The following is a 23,422-nucleotide window of genomic DNA, read 5'->3' as shown; positions in this document are numbered from 1 at the left end:
CTCATAAAAAAACTGTGTTGATCCATACACTTTTCAATAAGTTATAGCATTATAAAGTTAAAAATGTACAAAATAAAATCGAGAATTTTCACACAAAAATAACATTCGGTAACTATTTTCACCGTTAAGACAAAATAAAGTTAGAAATTTTGATTTCAATAATAAATTACATTACATTAGCTTTAATTTAAGATATATATATAAAAGTGTCAGACTTTCCGGAACACTTTCAAAAGTTAAGTTGAAAAAGTAAATTTTTTGTGAAAAAGTTGTCATTTTAAATCCCTCCTGTGGTCAGGTAAAAGGTCAGATTTATAAAAAAAAATATACCAAATTATAGGTAAAAACATTAAGCATCTATATAAAAAAAAATTATATTGATATGTTCATTTTTGAAAAAGTTACGGCAGTTTTTAGTAAAAAAAATTGGAAAAATTTCGAAAATTAGCGATTTTTAAATTTGAAATTTTTTTTGATGTTTCCCCCATTTACGGGGAACGAAGGAAATTTTTTCAATTTTTGAGTGTAATGTCTTCGACTATATACGATTTGTGATCTATTGACGTATCGTTGAAAGAAATCCGTTCGATAAGAGCTGAAGAAAAGTGGTAACAGACACAAAAAACACATCATAGTAAAACCATATCTTCTCAGCTTCGCATCGAAGCTAATATCAATATAGACTGTTTTATAACAGCTGTAAGTTTTTGGTCTTTCCCCTCTATTTTGGAGATTAAGTGGAATTTTTTTTAATTATAGCTTCAAATAGATATGTTTTTTAATTTTTTGACGTATTGTTGAGCCAACAAAAACATGGCTTTCCATGTAAGTTTCATATATTTACAATAACTTTACAGTTACGCATTGAAACTGAAAGGTTTCATTGAGTTGGGATCTTAACAATTATGAAACAATTAAATTAGATATTACAGATATCTCTAATTCAAGGATTGTTTCATAAAGGACTTTACTTGTATACTGTATAGTATTTTTTAAAGATAATTTAAAAAATTTCATCTGGATGCTATTTATGACCTTTTAGATTTATTTATTTTTTATTTACTATGTATAATATATTGCTATAAGAAACACAACTATAAACAATTTATAAAAAAGTATTTGTTAGTATATTAGTATGGTGATTTACTTTTTTATAAATTTGTGTCCTTTGACTGATGAGAAATGGTTTTCGAATAGCTATTTGGGTTAAGTAAAAACAAAAAACAAATATGTTAGCTGAAATCGTAAAGTCTTCCAACGCTGTTGAACACAAAGTACAGTTTGTACCTTTAGGACATGCTACAACAGAGAAATCTGACGATAATTCAGTACTAAAGAATACCTTATTTGAGACTGCTAAATTTGGGTAGTAAAAAAATATAATGTACACTATTAAAATATTAATGGATAACATTTTTTTTCACTTAGGGTAAGTTTCAAAGATAAAATTGTAGAAGGATGGATTCTTAAGCCTAGAGAGCAAGCAATTACGTTATGTTGTTATCTTACAGCGTTTGTTGTAGGATCTTACTCTTTAAAGAAATCCACGAATATTGCAAAATATATAAAAAAAAAATGGGGTTCGTTTGTACAATTGAAGTACAATTTGTTTGTAAAATATTAAACATAGTATTAACTTTAGCACTTTTTACTATAATTTTAAACATAAATTTTAGAAATACCAAAACTTGTTCGTGAAACCTCTTGTTCATCAATGTATGATACGTTTCGGCGACCGATAACTAAATGGATGAACAACAAAAAGCTTTATACACAGATTAAAATGTTGAAAGATTTAAGATTTCCTAATGAAGCGGAATCAAAGTACCCGTGAGATTTTATACATTTTTTAAAAGATTGTTATTTTTAGTATTGTCAAGTCTTTTTGTACTTTTTTTGTTCTATAAAGTCTAAATTAAAGTAGAATGCAAAAATAGTTTATCTTATTACATTTATCTGGTGGTCTGGTTAGTAATGTTGGAGGCAATTGTTTCTAGATGAACATTACAACTCGAATATTCGCATATATTTGTATTTAGTGTTCGCCAAATGTTTACGCTGAATTTTTTCATAAGTATAAATTATTTATCAAACAATATTTTTAAACAATTCAAAATAAAATAATAAATACTATTTTTTTTTTCTAAAGAACCGATTATAATCAGTTTTTCCTTGTTATTAAATACGGTCTTTATAAAAATTTAGCTACAAGATGATTATTTTAAAACTAACCACTATTCAAATAAATTAATTATGTTGATATATTTATTATAATATATTTCTAGATATATCAGTTATAAATTACTTTTTTAATTCATCTTTAAAAACTTTTAAAAAATTTTTTTTAATGTCAGTATACATGTTAACCTAGCTTTTATAATAAAAAATGATCTGATTAAGAAAATGACTGGNATACATGTTAACCTAGCTTTTATAATAAAAAATGATCTGATTAAGAAAATGACTGGTCATGTACAACTTTTCATTCATTATCTTGGAAGTTATTACTGTTCTAAAATGTAGACTTGAAGAAAGGCGTAGGTATGACAATATATTTATAGACATTTTTCGGGCACACATATTTTATCGTATAGTTAGAAAAACGTTAATAATATTAAGTACTAGTTCTATAAAATGTTTTATTGACTAGTAATTTTGTTAGTTGGATAATTTTTTATTTTAAAAGCTTGAAAATATGTTTTTATTTAAATAAAAATAAAGTTGATATATTAATAAGATATGATAAATGATGAATTAAAAAACAATAAATAACTAATAAATCAAGAAATATATATAATGTATACCAAAGTTAATTTTTTAAAATTATTATTACTTTAAAAATATTTAAAATCTGTATTACAATGCCAGATAGTTAAGAAATTTTTTTAACTCTTTTGTTACTATTAATATTATAGCACAAATAAGAATAATCATNATATTATAGTATAATATATTATAGCACAAATAAGAATAATCATTTTCTTCTTCTTCTTTTCCTTCTCCTTTATCCCAACTACTTGGGGTTGGCCACCCTTATCCTATAATTCCTAAACTTGACACGATTTCTTACATCATCTACGCTCACATCAGCTGTCTTTAAATCGCATTCAATAGCATCCCTNTAATATTATAGCACAAATAAGAATAATCATTTTCTCCTTCTTCTTTTCCTTCTCCTTTATCCCAACTACTTGGGGTTGGCCACCCTTATCCTATACTTCCTAAACTTGACACGATTTCTTACATCATCTACGCTCACATCAGCTGTCTTTAAATCGCATTCAATAGCATCCCTCCATCTTTTTTTTAGTCTTCCTCTACCTCTTCTTCCTTTAACATTCATTTTTATAACTTTTCTTACAGCTTCCGATTCTTCTCTCCTCATAACATGACCAAACCATCTAAGTCCATTATCTCTGATCTTATCCACGATTGGCGATACACCTATACTCTCTCGTATATGCTCGTTTCTCAATCATTTAATTTTTAGTGTCTCATTATTATTTAAGTGTTTACTAAAGTTGTTAAATGCAATAAAAATAACCTTTTTTTTAAAATTCTGAAGAGCTAAAATATTCAGGTTGGAACTTTTTCAATCTAAGAACAAATCTATTTTTTTTTTTAATGAACAATATATAAAAACTTTGAATATGAACAAGAAGTATACAAAATTTTATAATTAAATTATCGATTTAAAACATAATTGTATAAATGTTTCCATAAAAATACTTATTAACATTCACATAATTTAAGTAACTTTTTTGTTATTTTTCACTAGTCATTACAATTTGATTATAAATCTATTAAATTTATAATTTATGAATATATATATTCGTGCTCATTCAATACATGATTTAATGAGTAAAGGTGTCAAAAAAAAATATCGATCTTTTAACTTTTTACATTCTTTTTAGAAATATAGTGGATGCGACCTATATAATGAAAAGTAGCAATGATACTTTTAGAAACTTAATGATTTGGGGACCACCAGGAAATGGAAAAAAATTATTGGCTAAAGTATGAATTTCTGCAATGATATATTAACTTTATAAAACAGATACCTTTTCTTCCATTAGAAACTTGCACTTAATGTTGATATGAACTATGCATTAATATCGGGCTTAGATGTAGCTTCGTTAGGATTTGATGCTTCCTTTCATGTTCAAAGATTATTTAACTGGATTGAAAAACGTAACAAACCTACATTATTAGTTGTAGACGAAGCTGACGAATTTTTAGACAGCCGTAACTCAGATAGTAAAAGTTATGCTTTAAAAATAGCTACGAATAATTTTTTAAACAAAATTATTCAGCCATCTAGAACGTAAGTTACAAATTATCAACATATTTTCTTAGAAAACAATCACATATTAAATTATTTTTAGTTTATAAACTTTGAAAATTAAAATAAATTACTGTTATTCGGGTCTTTTAAATTAATGTAAAAGTTGATTATACACAATTTTTAGGAATAGTTGATTTTATACAACGTTATATTATGTATAAAAAAAATTTGGTATTACTTTAGGTATAGATTTTTTTGAATTTCAATTGGTTATTAAAATAAATGATAAAAATAGATTTTGGTTTTGATTATCTAAAGTAGAATTTATTGAAATGGCGGTTCGGTAATTTTATTTGATTTCGATTATGGTAAAAAAATACGAATATAATCTCCTAAGATTTAAAAAATGAAATATTTTTGTTTTAATCGGTTAAAAATAATTTCAATCATTATTGTACATAATGAATCATGATCACAAGGTCTTTTAATAATTTCAGTTTAATGGTTTTGTTAATAACGAAAAAGATCACAAACATAGATAGTGCTATTTATTCTAGAATATCTGATATAATAGAAGTACCACTTCCTGACATTAAATTTCGGGAGGCAGTTTTAGACTATTTTATAACAAAACATTTGCCCATGGACTTCAATTTGTCTAAGAACCTCTGTAAAGAAATAAGTGTATTGACAGATACTATGACATGTCAAGAAATTGAAAATTTGGTTTTATCGTGGAAAATTGTTTTACATAAAAATAGAATGGAATGTTGTCAAGAGGAAATTCTAAAAATATGTAAGGTAGCTGCAGACACGCAGATAATAAAGGTAACATATTTCATACTTAACTCTTATATACGAAAATTTGATACATAGAACTAGCGACCTATCTTTTATCTAATCCAATGGAAAAGGTTTAAAGAATGGGTTCTGCATTTATTGATTACTATATTTATTTTTTCATTCTTATCTTCAACTTATGAATGAAGCTAACATTTATAATTAAAAGGTTAAAACTACAAAGGTTTCTAAAAAATTATCCCTGTGTATTTCATTATTATCAAGAAAAAAACACACATTTCCTCTCACTGAACCTTTTCTAATAAATTTTCAATGGATTGTATTTTTCATTTATTTTTCTAATTTAACAGTCAAATCCAATATATTGTTTCTATATTATGCCCGTAATAGTAATTGATCATTAACCTAAAATTATTTATATAGAATGCCATAATTCATCGTAATAAAATGTCATTTGCAACCAATGTGGATACCTCTAACAAAGTGAAAACTATAGAAATATCAAAGCTAGAAAACGATAATTTAAAAGATAAATCAAGCAATTTAAAAAAAGAAACAACCAAACAAGAGAATATTAGTAAAAAAGTAACAAGTTGATAATAGATTAAAGTTTTTTTGTTATACATTAATTACAAAGTCATCTGTGTAAAATAAAAAAAATTATCAGGATAACTTAGGAGAAGTGTACGGAGGTTTTTACAATATTTAAGTTTTGTATTTGTTAATATAATTGAGGCAAGTAATACTACAACAACCTAGGAATTTTTTTTTTGTTTGAATTTATAAAAAATTTTCATTGCTGTAATAAAAACATATTTCTATAAAAGTTGATGTATTATCATCTATCTATGAAAATGGAAACTTGTAAAATTAAATTAAATTAAACTCAGTTAGAATATTTTATATTTAAGCACTATGGATCCTACTATACGAATAGAAAAAAAGTTCGTGTTACATTTAATAATTGTATAGTATAATACATTATTTATAACTGGAAAAAGTAGTAATTATAAAATTAATGGTTCTTATATATTAATAAATAATGTTTGTTAGGGTTTTTAATTTCTGCCATGTAATAAACAAAATTTAATTAACGAATTGACCAGTCTATAAAAATAATATAATAAAAATGTTGTGTTAATTCAGATGCAAGAATCACAAATGAAAGCAAATGGACCAAAAAGTATACTTCAGAGTTTATTTGAAAGTAATATTCGTAAGTAAATATGTTGGTAGAAAATGTTGGGTAAATTTTAATTTAATGATAGCCATATTTTATTACAATCTCGTGACATGTTTTTTTCTAATCCTTAAATGTGTTAAATAAATTAGTATTACGTAAAAACAGTTTTTAATTCATAACATAAATACCACTTATAATGAGACTATTTAAACATTTTTTTGGCTTCGATACAAAACTGAGATGGTATTAATTTTGTTTTTTTTTTATGTCTATTGTCACTTTTCTCAGCTCTCGTCGAACCCATTTCTTTCAACCATATGTCAAAATATCACAAATCGTATTTAATTGAAGACATTTCCCTAAAAATTAAAAAGATTCTCTCGTTCTCTCTAAATGGAGAATATCCCCCAAAAAACTTACAATTTTTAAAACCGGTAAATGTTGACATTTTTTTCCACTTTTTTTAAATAGAAACTTTAGAAATTTTCCTTTTATTTGATATCATTTTTTTGAAATTCTGACCCGGTAAATACCTACTGGGGGATTCAAAATAGCAACCTTTTTACAAAAGTCAAAATTACTATTTAACTTCTAAAAATGTTCCGGAAATACTGCGTCTTTTAAACAAATATTAAATTAAAGCTTATGTTATGTATTCTAAATAAAAAAAAAAAAATTGTCAGGATGACTTATCTTTTATACATGCAAATGGCTGCCGTAGTTAAAATACATGCTATTTTTGTGTTCAAATTTTATTTATTTTTGTTTATTTTAAAATACCTTATAAAGGTTTGCATTAGTAATGAGTCCAACAATTTTTATGAATTTTTGTGTTAAAATTTTCGAGTTTATTTTTTTCAACTTTAAATTGCTATAACTTTTTGAAAAATGTATGTATCAATACACATTTTTGTTTCTAAATATATTATGTATATCCCTTTTATCCTATACACTTTTTTTTAAATCGGGTAATTTCTCCTTATACAGAGGGCGTTCAAAACTTGAACCATACGAATAAAAAGTAGAACTTTTTCAACATAACTTTTGAAAATGTTCCGGTAATACTGCGTTTTTTAAATAATGTTAAATTAAACTTCATGTTACATACTATAAGTTTAAAAAAAAATTTGTCCCAACGACCTATCTTCTATGTGTAAATGTCATTCGAAGTTGAACGAGAAATAGTTAATAATATAATCCATCAATTTCTTAAAATTAAACAGATTTGATTTGAAGCGTTTCTTATGGTAGTGATTTTAACCACTTTCAGATATTATCTATATTTGTCCCAACTGTGCCACGACCTTACTTAAGTGTTACAAAATTATTAAATGTGGTACATAAGTAGATATTTAATTGAACGAAAATAGAAAAAAAAATATTTTATTTCCATTATGTTCAATTCATTTATTTTATAATAAACATAAATAATTTTTCATGATAAAACAAACTGCATTATTTGTATAATGAATAGTAACGAAAAGAAAAATTTATATTAATTCTTTACTGCACTCAAAAAATAAATGACATTTTTTATTCTCGGGTCAGTTTAGGTTTTTTAAAACAAACAACAGATACAATAAATAAAAATAATAATTATAACCGTTCTCTAGTATCAATTACCTAGATCAAAAAAAATAAATAAATAATAATAAATTCCACTATCTATAATATTTAGGTAAATTCTGTAAAAAATTTGACGATGATTTTGAACCAGGATTTAGATATTTTCTAACACATCTAGATTTTGAGATAATTAATAATTTAAAATTACGTTATAATAATACAGTTAAATCATTATATACTCTTTTTTTTCCAAATTTTTTAGCTTTATGTATATTTTTTTTCGTAATTGCACTTTTGTCGGTCAATTGTCACTCAACGAAAAAAATCGATATATTTTATTTTTCACAAAATTATCTATATTTTAATTACAACTTCATTACTGTAAGTTATACAAAAAAATTTACTGAAATTTCAGCGTTTTTTTTTGTTTTGAAACTCAAATTTAAACGTCTTAAATCGATTAAATTAGGCGAATAGGTCTTGTAAGTTATACAAAATATTTTTTAATAACAATTATATTTTCAAATTTTACAAACATTTTATTGTTTAATTATTATATTATTATATATTATGTATATATATATTCTTCTTCTTTTCTCTCTCCTTTATCCCAACTACTTGGGGTTGGCTACCCTTATCCGAAACTTCCACTTGACACGATCTTTAACATCATCTACCCTCACTTCATCCGTGCTCATATCGCATTCAATAACATCCCTCCATATCTTTTTGGTCATACACTACTTCATTTTCCTCCAACATTTATTGTTGTAACTGTTCTTACAGCTTCTGATTCCTCTCTCCTCATAACAAGACCAAACCATCTAAATTTATTTTATCCACGATTGGCACCACACCTATACTTTTTTATATGTTCGTTTTTTATCCTATCTTCTTTAGTCACTCCACTCATCAATCTAACCATTCTTATCTATACAATTTTCATTCTCTGCTCTACTTTCTTGTCAACCTCTGTTACTCTGAACCATACATCATAGCTAGTCTCATAGTTGTTTTATAGAACTTACCTTTCAGTGTCATTGGAATTCTTTTATCGCATAACACATCAGATGCTTTTCGCCATTTCAGCCACCCGCACTTAATTCTATGTCTTACATTCTCATCAATACCACCGTTCTTTTGCACAACTGTCTTAAATACTTAAAACCAACAATTACCTTTGCTGTATTCTTTACACAACTAGCAAATCTATTCCACACATAATTTATGTCTCCTTCGACATTCGACATTGTTCTCTTTTACTGTCTTTAAAAACTTTTTTTCATTTTCCCCTTTCAATTTCTACCATAGGATCCTCAATTTTTCTCATATTTTTTTTTTTATATTCCCTTTTCACTACACCACAACTCCATTAGCATGAGTCTATGTCGTGAAGTTACACTCTCGTCTAGGATAACTTTACAATCTTTTACTCGCTTTATGCTCTCTCTCTTCCACATAAAATAATCAATCTGTAATCTATTTCTCCCACTCTTATATGTTATATAATGTTCTTCCTTCCTTCTAAAGTAAATATTAACCACAGCAAGATTATATAATACTGCGAAATCCAAAAATTCTTTATCTAGTCTCATTCATTCCACTAAAACCATACCCTTCATTTACTCTTTCATATACCTTTCTCTCGTTATCTATATGTCCATTCATATCTCCGCCTATTACTGCATACTCATTGCCAGGTATTCCCTGCATCATCTCATACATCTCTCTCCAAAACACTTCCTTGTCTATTTCATCACATCCTACTTGTGGTACATTTAACACTATTATGTATTGTATATCATATTACTAATTATTCATTGTCTCAAAAACTATGTAATAAAAAAAGAAACTTGAATCACACTGGAAAAAAAAATTACAGCCGACAATTTCTTTTTTTATTGATCAATCATATTTTTATTACTGGAATATTTAATTATAATAAAATATATGTTTGCTAGATACATTTTTTATTCCATTAACCAAAAATATAGTCGGCTCTATATCAATAATAAACTTGTTGATTTTAACAAGATTTTTTTTCGGTGTATATACTAAAAAATTACCGATGTCCTGTATTATTGATACAAAATATTGTAATAACTTATTACTACATTACCAAACGATATAAATCTAGTAAGACATTAATTTTCTCAGAAACCATTGAAAAATGTTTAAATTTTGTAATGAGACAAAATATTAGCTATAAAAAACTTTAAAGTAATATTTAATTAAATAACTTTTTTTTACCCTTTCAGGGATAAAAATTCTTAAATTAAATTTCCTTATACAGAAACCCCTATAATTAACTTGATAATATGATAGAAGAACAAATTACAAACAATTTTATTTTTTCGTTCAATCCATTGCTTTTTTAATTGTTTTAATGTATAGATTTCAAGTAAAAAATTATTATTGATTTGGTTTTATAACATTGGTAGCAGCAGTAATCTTGTTCCATAACGAAAATATCATGGTAATTTTCAAAAAAACGTTTGCTATACCCAGAGAAAAACCTCGATCTATATAATAAATCCATTGTTCAATTTGATAAATATATCATTACTATTGAATCTATGATATATTTATCAATATGATGATTTTTTTTCTTATCTTGAACAATAATTATGCATAAGAATAATTATTTTGTTCGTATTAATAAAACATTATCATAAACCCTTGATAAAATTTCTCTATCAAAATTGATTGAGGTTTTTCTTTGGGTGTATCTTACCATTTTATTGTATTTGTCATATTTTGGTCAAATAAAAATTGGTTTTTGTGACTGCATAAAAAATTGAAGACTACTGTATTTAACAGTAATATAAAAATAAAATTTCGGACTAAAATCAGTTAACTTTACATATTATAACAGATAAACGGTTGATCTGACAAAAAAAAATTTTTTGTAAATTTTTTTTTTTTTATATCATATTAAGTTAAAGTTAAGGATTCTCATTTAAGAAAATTTAATTTAAAGTTTTTTAACTTCGATGAAAAAAAAAAATTTTTTACCACATTTTAGACATTTTAAACCAAATAAATTTTTTATTTACAAATATTTTAAATTTTCAATAGTTTTTTTAGATAATCAGTGACTTATCATATTAAGTTTACTGTAGCATATGTAAGAATGTTTCTTAAATTTTCACGAATATTAGCTATTTATGAAAGTTTTTGGATCAAGTCTTAGTTTTCTACAACTTGAATGTATGCTTAAGAATATTTTTTTTGAAACTGTTCTAAAATTCTGAAATTCATTTTAAGTCGATAAATTGATATAATAATTTATTTTCATAGTTTAAGACTAGTATCGGATGAGTTTTGCAAAATCGTAAGATATTATGACAATGAATACAAAGGCTTATACAAAAATTGTTTTATGGTGAAGTTTTATTTTAAAATTGAAGAAACAAAATATGAGTTTTAATAAATATAAAAATTAATTACTGTAGTATTAACACCTTTATAGTGTATTCTAATTTTATATTAATAATAATTTGACGAACGTGATTTAATTGTATGAATAGTTTTTAATAAATCACTCAACGCAAAATAAATTTGCAATTTTTTAGATTTAGTTTGTTAAATTAAAACTATAATTTTATTTTTAAATCAGAAGAAATTTTAACATTGCATTTAAAATAAAGATTATTCATTTTTCCTACTTAAAGCCTATTCTTAATATTAAAATAAATACAAAAATTAAAGTTGCAATAACAGTGCTACTCCAGCTAATGTCCATTTTGATGGTTTATCTTTACTTTTCAAGTTAAAAGTCCAGACATAAGTTGGACCTCTAGTTCTAGTTTTATATACTGGACATTCATAAACGTTTCGTGAGTCTTGTTTATCTTGAGTTATAGCCTGAAAATTCATAAGTATAAATTTTAAATTTTGGAATTTAACTAGTTAGTTTATACTCAAATAAGTATTGTAAAATAATTTTAAACTTTAAAGATTTATTTTCCTATGTGTAATATAAATAAATTGAGTGATTTGTTTATGATGACATTTCTATTTTTATCTCCATTTATGATTAAAATAATTAATCTATTACTAGTAAAAATGTTAATTTTAAAAATAAAAGTTTTTCGATGGATTTAAAAAATCACATAAATTTTTGGGATTGGAAGACTTAATAAGGAAAATACTAAAATATACACACCCGAACATTTATCACAGGCATTTGTGGAAATAATTCTTTAAGTTTTGATTCCATAATCACTCCCTGCAAAATGTCCCACCTAGCACCTTCCATAAAAAGTCCATGAATATAAGCACCATCTCTCGCTGCTCCACTAAAATATAAGAAGAAAATTTTGATTCAATATAAATGACAAAAATTGAAGAGTATCGATAAAAAATGAAGTTTAAAAGTTTATTTTAAATGTTTAATTAAATTTTTTTATTTAATGTATACCTGAATTCTTCTTTATGTTTTTTCATCACATCACATTGAAGACACATTTTGTCGAGGGGTAACTCATGTTTACGTGCAGTGCTTTGCATTATTGCTGTCAAAAATGATTGAGGATTAAAAAATCCCGATAACCAAACCGATGAAGGTAACTACAAATTTAATGAGAATTTATTATTTCCAAAATTCTGTATCTAGGCTTATGAAAATTAATTTATTCTATTATTCACAGCATGAGAGCTACGAGAATACAAATAGTCATAATGGTACAAGAAAATTTCATTTGTAATTTAATGATTCATAATTAAATAATTAAGTGATTTTAGTAAACATTTATATTTTTAAACAGAGATTTTTTTAAAATTAATTTTATTATTTATTTAACTAACGGTCCAATAAAAATCAAGTAACATTATAATACTTAAATTGAGTTAGGACTTTAATAATTCATATGTTTTCCTTAATATTTCAATATGACAATAATTTTTTGTATTTCTAAAAAATTATTTTTCAATTAATATAAAATTTTAAAACACTTTAATATATTAAAATACGTTTTATACACATAAAATATAATGTTTACTTGTTTAGTTAACAAGTAAAGAAAGAAGTACCAATATCATTTAAAATACTCTAAAATAGGGTGAATATTAACTAGGGTGTCAACAGAAACACATTTTTTTGTCTTTTCAATAATATTAAATTGAAGAAATGACGATGTGTAGTATTAATAGTTTAAGTATTAATAGTTTAAGTATTAATAAAGCTGTAGTGTTTTTAAACAAATTATTTTTAATTTGATCCGATCCACTCCTGTTCACGCCATTTTACTGTACGAATTTTAAAAGATATTTAAAATTTAAAGGTAATACTAATTTAAATATATACATTCTATTATAATTATTTATTGAATTACCACAAAATCCGTTGTCCATGTCTCCAACTCTCTAATTCGGAGTAAAAGGTCTGAGAACCATGATCCAAGACCAAGTAGTGATGGATAAGCTCTATCTAACCATACCGAAGGAATTTGATCTAAAAAAAGAGCATTTTCTAAAATTTCCATGTCTGAAGTAATTGTCAGTTCTCCCTAATGAACATTTTTCATAAATAATAATGTAGTATTGTTTTTTTATTTTTAATTATTTACCTTCAACCCTAACTCTAATTCTTTTAAAGATTTTTTCATTTCACTAGTGAGATAATTCATCCTCTGGCACTCTTGAAAAGCAACTATTACATAAGGAGTTCTTTCTTCCACTTTACTCATCATTTCATTAATATTAAACTCCTCTGGTAATTTTTCTAGTGTTTCATCAACTAATTGTTTTACCTAACAAAAATAATAAAAATATTGAACTAATTCAAATATAAACTATAAACTCACTTTATCTTCTCTTGTAACATTTGTTCCACTAACAGCACCGGCTTCTCTAGGTTGCATTTCAAAAACCGTACGAAAAAGATTTTCGGATGTAGTACTCATGAAACCTATCTCAGCATTAGGGTGTAATCCATAAAGAACTGGGCTTTCAGAGGGTAAAACCTCATCGATGTAAGTATGATAGCCTTGATAATCTGTATTTGGAGGTGCAGGGAATCCAGGAGCTAAATAAAGATCACCATCTACCTGTGGTAAAAATTATTCGAAAATTATCTCGAAAATGTTTGATATTTTTTCATTACAAGATCTGGTTGCATTAACTCTTCTAAATATGAAATACATAATTTTCTATCCCAGTCATCTGTTATGTGACCCCCATACATAATTTCACCAAATAAATATCTCAAATCTTCCCAAGGAACTTTGTTGTTAGCTTCCAAATAATTAAAAAGAACACTGACGCTTATGTTTAAATCACCTGATAACAATATGAATTAAATTAGTTAGTAGATTGTGATTTCTAAACAATGATATTTATCTATTTTAATAATCAAGTTATTCAAACTAGTCTGTATTTTGAATATTATATAATATTTAAAATTCGAATACTGGTATAGTTATTTTAACTATATGTTATTATGATATACAGTATATTTTCATTCTCTCGAGTCTTAAGGTGTACAGAAAATTAAAACATCATAAATTTTGATTTATTGAAATTTGAAAAAACTTTGAATATTGAATAAATTCATGCATTAATAAAATTTTATTGAGTCATCTTAAAAATTTTTTAACAAGTGTAAAATCAGTGTTGGGAAAGTTCCTTTTTAAATGGAACTCGTTCCGTTCCCCGTTCATTTTCTAAAATATGAACTCGTTCCAGATCCTAGTTCTTTATATTAAGAAGGAACTTGTTCCAGATCCAGTTCCTCCAAATAAGAACTCGTTCCACTCTTCGTTCCTTTTATGTAACCAAGTTATTTAAAAAATTGTGGTAATGAGATCATGATAACGGTCATCAATGATTTTCATCAGCAGTCGAATACAAAACAAATTTGTAGTATTCCTTATTTAAAAGTATTCGAAAATTATATTTATAAGCAGGTAGTAAATGCTAACGACTTGTGTCAACGCGACCAATGTCTATTGTCTACATATAAATTAGAAATAATAAATCAGAAAACCCAAAACCCATAACATATATTAGTTAACAAGAATCGACGATAATATTTGGTGCATTATTTAATATACAGAGTGTTCAGTAAGTCAGGAAACGGGTTTCTATTGTTCTCATTGTTTGTAACAATGAGAACAATAGAAACCCGTTTCCTGACTTACTGAACACCCTGTATGTACACATACAATTGTTACAAACAATGAGAACAATAGAAACCCGTTTCCTGACTTATTGAACACCCTGTATATTAAATATTTACTGTATACCTACATGTGATAATAACTCTATTTATAGTCAATTGATTCATTTAAACAGCCTACGATCTCGGCTGGGTATATAGGGGACTTCCATTGTCAAAAGTCAACTAAAAATACCTTAATATTTTAATGTCTAGATACGAAGAAAACTACACTAAAACATGTTTATAAAAAATTTTAGGAACTGTAATTTCCGTTCACGTTCCTTAAAAAATGGAATTTGTTCATTTTCCTCGTTCCTTTATTTTAAAAGGAAGCAGTTCCTAGCATCGTTCCTTCAAAAAGAACTCGTTCCAGGAATCCGTTCCTTTTGGAACCAGTTCCTTCTCAACACTGTAAAATTCATAACTAGCTAAAATAATAACGCGAAAAATTCTCTGGTTAAGCTTCTATTGATATACTACAAGTTATAAAATACGAGGTATACAAGTATAAAATAAATATTTATGAACTCTTAGGTATTCAACTATCTAAATTTAAATATCTAAGCGCTATTAAAAATCTAACTTTAGATAATTTACTAGTAAAAATTGTTATTATTTCTCTAACCAAGCAAAATTTCCATGTGTAGATATATATTTTACTATTATGTGTTAAACAATAGTAGTTTTTTTCACTTTTATATTACAATCTATATTTATCGCAACTACAATGAGTTCTTTTGAAATTGATAATACAAATAATGCACTTTTTATTTTGCTTTATAAAGTGTCAATTAAAACTTTTAGTATTTTTAAAGCTTTATAAGCCTACTGTATAAAAAAATTTGAAATGGGAACATGTCACATAAAAAAGTCTACTGTATTTATTGACAACTACTTTGTTATGAAAAATATATTGTACTATTTATTTAGAGCAGAACTTTCATTAATATACTTTTATGTCTAAGGTGTTATTATTAAAATATATTACGTTATACTTACCAACATTAAACGGATAAATTTTGTTCCAACCTTGTGCGCCAAATTTTCTACGTTCAGCGACAACAGCATGAAAATAGCATAATGAAAATAATATAACTTTAAATTCAGCTTCTTTAGAAGACATTTCTAAAGTTTCCTGATTGAAATTATCTAGCGCTTTATGTAAATTTGCTTGCATACCAGTTGGAGGTTCATTAGTTATTTTAATACAAGACTCTAAAATCCCCTAAGTATTATAAAAACTATCATTAAGTTCTTGTTATAATATCATTTTATTTTCGTTTACTAACTTGGGGTATAATATGCGCTGAAGATGTAGCAGCTGGTTCTGCACTTAAGAATAATCTATAGTTCGGATGTGCCGTATTACCAAGCAATTCCATTTTTTTTTCTAATGTTGGTAACCATTTTTTGACCAAATGTATATTCTAAAATAATATGCAGTTTAATATAGAAGTCAAGTGACTTAGACATGTTAAACATAAAATTTATTTTTAACTGAAAATATAAAATTAGTGAATGATCAACGTCTAGCATTAAAACTCCTAACCACTGCTATAAAGGTAATAATCAAATTTTTCAAACGACATTGATTGTAATTTATACAAAATGTATTATAGTCATGGTTAGTTATTTTTTATCATAGGCATTTATCATCTAACCTAAAAAATATTTTTTATTTCATGAGTTTGTATAAATTATACGGTACTTGAAGAACAATCCAATGTCCTTGAGCTGCTGAAATTTCCATTGCATTTTCAGCAACTACTTCTTGACCTTGTCCTAAGGAAACATTGTGGAAATTTTTTTGCGCGCTTGATATTCCAAGTTTATGACCTAAATCTTCAACATCCTATCAAGTGTATAATCTAATTTAACATCTACATATAAAAATCTTAACAATTTAAAATAAATCACTTTTGTAATATTTAAATTTATTGATAATTAATATGTGTAATGGTTCATTTTTGAGGAAAAATTATAAAAATACAGTTTATACAAATTACTTTTAAAGGATTAACTCCTGGTGATAATATAAAGAAAATTGGTGTTGTTGGACATGTCTCTTCGAAAGATTTTGAAAAATCTATACTTCTACCTTCTACATATTTAGATCCAAGTTTTTCTTCAATAAAAACTCTAAAAGATTATTCGATTTAATTAAAATTACATTAATATTTTCATCAATTTAGATAAGTAATATTATCTCAACACAAAAACTTACGACATGGCATATGTCATTCGATCAGGCCTTAATGCTCTCATCATCATTAATCTTTGTAATGAAATTTTATTTTTCCATTCTTGAGGAAATTTTTCACGTTCAGGGCAATCGGTTTCTATAAATTTCTTCCATCTTTTCGGCGATGTTTCTATATCCCGATCCAAATTTCTTCAAATATATTCTCGTTAAGTATTTAATAAAGAATCATTAATTTTGTTCAATTGAAATACCTAAATTCATCTTTGCTCGACAAACTCCTTATGCCTGACCAACTAGAGTTCGACAAAAAGTCCACAGGACTACTTATATGTTGAGCAGTTGGAAAACGCAAGAAAAAATCCAAATCTTGAGGTAATATTTCTTCATTTCTTAACAGTATCTACCATAAAAATGTACATAATTCATGAATTAAAATGAACCCAGAGATGATTATTAAGGTGGGATGACGGGGTAGATTCTAAGAACAAAATTTATTTATATGGTGAAGAGACAATTTTTTTGTTTGGATTAGTAGTGAAAATTTTCTCATGTAAATTCCATTCAGAATTAACTCCAAATTACGCCACTATATGAACCAAGATGATAAGATTTTTTAGAATTTAAAATAAAAAATTAAGCTATTTATAAAACAATCATCATAATTTGATGCAGATACATTTAAATTTATACTCTCTAAAAAGTGCTCATTTTATAAGTAACTACCTGAAACGTCATTTGAGAAGCAAAAATTAGCTTGTCACATTCAAAGAGTCCTCTAGACGTGTACACAAAAACAAAGTAGGTAATACAATCTATTAAATTTATTACCCTTTGGGCTACCTCTTTAGCTGATAGTGATTTTTCAATCGCATTATGAAATACTACACAAAATGCCTGCAAAGATCAGTAATTATTATATTTTACTTATTATAAATAAATAATTCAAATAAAAACCTTAAGTGAAAATTGATAAACTGGATTAATAGTATTTAACTCATTGAGTATGAAATACAATAAACTTGCTCTGGATGCTGCTGGTCTGTAATGTTCCCTGGCTTCGTCAATTTTTTCTGATGTAATTTTAGCTTCGGCTACTTTATGTTGTATTTCTGCAGCAGTGCGTTTAGTTGTTTCTAAATTTTCCACTAATGCGGTATCACTTAGTATATCATCTAAGAATTAAAAGAAAATTTGTTTTTTTATTAGATCAAGGAAAAAATATCATTAATTTATATACGATTAAAATTTGTTACAATAATTATGGTAAAACCTTAAACATTTATTATGGTCATGTCAACAAAAATTATAATGAATAAGAGAAATAGCAAATAATTTAAATAAATTAGTAAGGAACTATACACTATAAAAATTTGGACCAAATTATGAAAAGGGGTGGTGATTTGATCATAATAGTCTCTGTCGACGTTTAAAAAAAACGTTAATTTTTGTATTCGTACGGTTAGGTTGGATTAATGAAATTGTGTATTTGTTACTGTTTTATCATTTTGTGCATGTGTGTTACCATTATATATTTGGAATTAATCTATTTAGAACCGTTCCAAAGACTTATTATATTTTATTAAATTTCATTTTTATTACAATAATTATCTCGTGTGTGCGCCTGAATTTAAGGTCGGATCACTAATCATTCCGCCTATCCCAATAATTAGTACATAAGCTGGCTAGTATCTGGGCTAACGGTGGGCTAGTTGGTACAGTGAAAAAATAGTTGTACTGATGCTCAATAAGAAATCGCCTTTAAACAATTATGATTGGTTGGGTTGGATTGGGACTACAGGCTACCCCTATAGTGGCTCACTAACTAGAGAGCATTGAATTTAGTAGCGTATTTTGATAAGAGTACTCGGGAATAGCCAATGAAACGCTGTTAATATATTAAAAAGTATATCTCTTTTGTTTGTGTGTGTGTGTTTTGGTGTCAAAGCCAGATAAAACAGGTGTACGACAATATCTATTTATTGTTTTCTACGAACCTCCTGCTGAAGATAATCGTGAAAGTAAGTCGTCTTCTAGCTTCTTTAGCATAATTTTAAAATCATTCTGCTGTTTTGTTAATTCAGCCTTGTAACAAAAATATGTTTTAATATTATACTCTGAATATATTACAATTATTATATATTTATTGTTAGTATATACTTTAAGTTGTTCCAAATCAGGTCTTTCTGCTTTTACTACTTCAGCTAATAACTGATCTTCCAAACCATCTCTGGTAACTGTGAAATTTATTAAAGTTGTTTGAGCTTGCATTTCAGGTTTATAATGTGGATTTGCAAGTTTTGTATGGAGGAGTAATCGAAAATTTGAATTGTATTCTATTTCTTTATCACCCATTTTTATAGCTCTTGAAAATTACGAGTAATTTCTCAACATTGTTGATGATAATTTATACTTATTATTAACTTAAAACTACTTGTTACTTACTTTCCTTTTTTAATAAGATTACGACTTAATAAAGAATCTAACACAGGATCTAAGTTTTCTTCAATATTTTCTATTAGTACTGTATAGCCTAGAGTTATGCTATTTTCTAATTCATCCATACATCCTTTTTGACCAAGTCTTAAAACTATTAAACTATCACCATATTTTTGTTTAATCCATTTTATACCTTGAAGCTATAGAATTGAAATCAGATGTTATTTAAAAACTGTTTTGTTCTAATTAAACTTTTATGATTATAGATATTGTTGAAGTTTACTTGTGGATCTATCATTAGTGGCCATCGATCTGAATTAGTTAAAATAGTAGCGTTTTCTGTTGACATACGATCACTTGGTAGTCCTTCATTATTCCAGATTGCAATTTGTGTATCATCAGTTAATAAAGATAATGGATCAAGACCCTCTGTTATTGGAACTGAAGGCTAAAAATTATAGACGATTATTTTTTTTGCATATTAAAAAACTGTGTTTTATCATAATATACGTTTAATGTTTTGACATAAGGAGTCCATATTTTTTGTAGAAGTTCTAATCTGTAGTATTTAGTGAAACATCCAACGTAAGATATAAAAGCGGTAATTAGTAAAATATCTCCTGGAAGAGTTGTACTTTGTTGCATAAAACTATAAATAATTAAAACATATTTAATATATATATAAACCAAACCCAACGTTTTTTATTGACAAAGATGAAATGTTTTAAAGATATAAATTAATTAATTATATAAAAGTTCGGCCTGGCCAAGTGGGTAGAAATGTTTGTTTTGACACACAGGATCCTGGTTATAATACCTAACGAGATTTCTCTTGTATTTTCCTTATTATCGTTGTCTTGTCTCTGGTGCAGCCGACTATAATACCCATCCCGTCCACTATTGACCTACCCATGAACATTTTTTGACTCTATAACACGTGAAAGAGGTCACCATCCTTTGTAGCATGTTATGTTAGGAAAATAGAAGAATGTAAAACTGATCGTTTTTTTAACACGCTTATATTAGTTTCACCTGTATGTATGTATGTATGTATGTTTGTAACTCTCAAAATGCCACGCGTTATCGCATATTCCGTCGTCTAGACTAGACTGTCATAACGCATTCACCCCACCCCATGCCTCGCTCATCACACGTCGGTAACACTATTCCTCTGTATAAATTTATTTTTGGTTATCGTACCCGTACACGCGTGCTTGTCATCAATATTATATATATATAAACAAATTTTTATTTTGAGTGACCATTATCATCCGCGAGCATACGGCTTACGTATATATTCCTACCGCCGTTTATACCTCAGGTTTAACGTTAGTCCGACCCGACTGCCCACAAAACACGGCTATACCTAGTGCATTTTACGTTTACGTACTTAAGTCGCTCTACATGTATATATATATATTCTAATTACTATTAAAAATATATATTAACACACTTTATTCTTATTTAAAAATATAGAACTCATTCATTCCGATTACAAAGGATGAATCCAGTATCGTCATTTTTCGTCACTACCTCCATGTTCCGGGAGTGGGTAATTTGCGCTCTGCTGCTTTCCTTGGATGTGGGAGCCGTTTCTTAGACTACCTCCCCGGAATCAAACCCTGATTTCCCGTTACCCGTTACAACCATGATATTGATAGTAACTACTATCATAACATAAAACTAAAAAGTAAAAAATAAATATAGTTTTTTTAAACTATATTTATTTTTATGAAATATTGAAAAAAGTCAATTTTTCTTATATTTTGGGATTTTTTTTATCTTGCAAAATTAAAAGAATGAAATGTTTAGTTTTATATTAATAATATTGACCATACATAATAAATTAATGATCAAATATATTTTTAAAACTTATTCTGCGCGAAGAATAAGGATATACCATGAGACAGCTTCTGCCCAACGAACATTTTCAGATCCTAAACCACCAATCAGTCTATTAGCTAATGCTATTGTTTTATTTGTGGCATCTGCTTCTTGTTGACAGTGTAATTTTTCAGATGTAGCCTGTTCAAAGTCTGCAGTCAGTTTTGATAACTGTTCTTCCAATGACTAAATCAGATATAATGTCATGAAATTAGAAATTATTAATATAAATTTCGAAGAAGACCGAATCATCTTAGTTAATCTACTAATTTTTCCGTTATCTGTCACTCGTTAACTAATATCACTGCCGAATTAATTTGAGATCAATCTGTATATCAAACTCATGAATAAATTTTCTGCATATATGCTGGGAATAATGTATAATAAAATATACAAAAGCCATTAAGTTTTTTTTTTTGGTATGCTATTTGTAAAAATCCAATAAAAACATAAGTACAAGATTTAAAAGAGATCATCCACGCATGTATAAAAAAGATTTTTTAATTTAATTTTTGAAAATTTTCCAGAAGTTGGAAGTTTTAACCTATTACAAATTAAAGTTTTTTAAGTGTAGTACAATAATAATAAAAACGATTGTTTCGCCCATTGTTCTACATAAAAAATCCCCGATCAAAGCAAATAAATAGTTTTGAAATAAATTTTTAATTAAGCAAGTAATTTGAAAAGTATTTAATGTTTGAGTGAAATTTTAAATCATAGGAATTGTAAGATAACAAATATATAAATTATGAAATTTAACATATTCGCTCAAGCGTTTCTTATGATAGTGATGATAAAACTGTAAAATATCATCTATAATTCTACGACCCAACTTTGCCGCTTACCCATCGTGCTGTGACCCATCAAAGTTGGGTCTGTGTTATTAATAATTATTATTAAAAAGAAATTTATTCGGTTATATAATTAAATACATAAAGTCAAAGTTCTTTTGAGTTTCAATTCTAATAATAAATTATTTATAAACTTAGAATCATAAATGTTGTTGAAGTATAAATCAAAGTATCCATAATAGTAGTATAATCAATTGAAGTTATTGAAAAAATATATTAACGTATGATTGATATAATAAATAGTTGAACCAATTAGCGCCGAACATTGAAAATGTATGATGGATATTTCATTAAATATAAATTTATCAAATTACTGAGCCAGATAACGGAAATTATGCATAAATAAAAATTACATACGGCAACTTTTTTCTTTATGATAGACAATTTTTCTTGTGCTTGAGCTAATTCTGCATTAGCTTGAGAAAGAGCTATTCTTTTTGGCTCTACGTCACAGTATACTTCATAAAATTTGATTATATTTATAACCCAAGCACAAAGACCTAATTTTATTGAATAATACAAATCAGTTAATTATTTATTGTAAATTTATAAAATATTTGTATTAAATATTAAAAAAATTGGTTATTAAACATCGATGGTTAGATAGCAAATTGTCGTTCTAAAACAAATTTTGAAAAATTGACTTTTTGATATATTATTGTAAACGATATATCTCACTTTAGATATATACATATACATTATTCATATTAATAGAGAGATATGATCAAAAAACGGTCAATGGTGTAATTATAATTTATATAAAAAAAAGTTTTTAAAGATCAGTTATCTTTCATTATTGGCGTTTACAATAATTTATACTTTAACTATCAACTTATTGCTATTAACTTTTTGGTCAGAAACAATTAAAAATACTTAAAATGTAACAACTCTCTGATTTGTAATATAAATTTCGTTACTACTTTAACTTTTATTCTTAAAATAATATAACGAATGACAATTTTGCTATCCTACTCAAATTCATCAAAATATAATTCATATTTCTTGTATAATGTTTATATAATGTATTATATAATATCATAACGTATAAATA

General features: G+C 26.3%; 2 protein-coding genes across 7 annotated transcripts in view; one reads left to right on the top strand and one right to left on the bottom strand.

The window, feature by feature from the left end:
* Window positions 1–748: 748 nt before the first annotated feature.
* Window positions 749–19,995, top strand: LOC126897766 (ATPase family AAA domain-containing protein 3C-like). Of its 3 annotated transcripts, none has more exons than XM_050671621.1 (9): window positions 749–1,366; window positions 1,429–1,580; window positions 1,677–1,830; window positions 3,915–4,017; window positions 4,077–4,324; window positions 4,783–5,113; window positions 5,510–5,671; window positions 6,233–6,302; window positions 19,903–19,995. In XM_050671621.1, the coding sequence occupies exons 1-9, from the start codon at window positions 1,230–1,232 to the stop codon at window positions 19,935–19,937; spliced, it is 1,392 nt and encodes a 463-aa protein (XP_050527578.1). In that variant the 5' UTR covers window positions 749–1,229; the 3' UTR covers window positions 19,938–19,995. The 3 variants fall into 3 exon arrangements, with proteins under 3 accessions (XP_050527578.1, XP_050527577.1, XP_050527579.1); XM_050671620.1 differs by lacking the exon at window positions 19,903–19,995 and adding an exon at window positions 11,136–11,352 and having other exon boundaries at window positions 6,233–6,306; XM_050671622.1 differs by lacking the exon at window positions 19,903–19,995 and adding an exon at window positions 11,136–11,245.
* Window positions 11,251–23,422, bottom strand: part of LOC126897754 (dynein beta chain, ciliary) — a 56,048-nt gene continuing 43,876 nt past the window's right edge. The window contains exons 59-80 of one of the 4 annotated variants that reach the window (XM_050671601.1): window positions 22,729–22,871; window positions 21,537–21,706; window positions 20,147–20,285; window positions 19,920–20,084; window positions 19,643–19,836; window positions 19,358–19,562; window positions 19,195–19,282; window positions 18,155–18,372; window positions 17,924–18,094; window positions 17,452–17,600; window positions 17,222–17,389; window positions 17,004–17,136; window positions 16,706–16,849; window positions 16,287–16,424; window positions 15,997–16,222; window positions 13,942–14,117; window positions 13,643–13,885; window positions 13,406–13,588; window positions 13,172–13,345; window positions 12,259–12,407; window positions 12,004–12,136; window positions 11,251–11,702 (exon numbers count right to left, since the gene is read on the bottom strand). In XM_050671601.1, coding sequence (XP_050527558.1) covers window positions 11,541–11,702; window positions 12,004–12,136; window positions 12,259–12,407; window positions 13,172–13,345; window positions 13,406–13,588; window positions 13,643–13,885; window positions 13,942–14,117; window positions 15,997–16,222; window positions 16,287–16,424; window positions 16,706–16,849; window positions 17,004–17,136; window positions 17,222–17,389; window positions 17,452–17,600; window positions 17,924–18,094; window positions 18,155–18,372; window positions 19,195–19,282; window positions 19,358–19,562; window positions 19,643–19,836; window positions 19,920–20,084; window positions 20,147–20,285; window positions 21,537–21,706; window positions 22,729–22,871 — 3,671 coding nt within the window. In that variant the 3' untranslated portion in view covers window positions 11,251–11,540. Of the gene's footprint in view, window positions 11,703–12,003; window positions 12,137–12,258; window positions 12,408–13,171; window positions 13,346–13,405; window positions 13,589–13,642; window positions 13,886–13,941; window positions 14,118–15,996; window positions 16,223–16,286; window positions 16,425–16,705; window positions 16,866–17,003; window positions 17,137–17,221; window positions 17,390–17,451; window positions 17,601–17,923; window positions 18,095–18,154; window positions 18,373–19,194; window positions 19,283–19,357; window positions 19,563–19,642; window positions 19,837–19,919; window positions 20,085–20,146; window positions 20,286–21,536; window positions 21,707–22,728; window positions 22,872–23,422 lie in introns of those variants that run through there. The other 3 variants (XM_050671602.1, XR_007702182.1, XM_050671603.1) reach the window with 3 other exon arrangements.

Source organism: Daktulosphaira vitifoliae, unplaced genomic scaffold (genome assembly GCF_025091365.1).
Source record: "Daktulosphaira vitifoliae isolate Bord-2020 unplaced genomic scaffold, ASM2509136v1 Scaffold_2, whole genome shotgun sequence".
Classification (NCBI taxonomy): Eukaryota; Metazoa; Arthropoda; class Insecta; order Hemiptera; family Phylloxeridae; genus Daktulosphaira; species Daktulosphaira vitifoliae.
The sequence above is the reverse complement of the archived record's forward strand: the minus strand, read 5'-3'. Positions and strand labels throughout refer to the sequence as shown.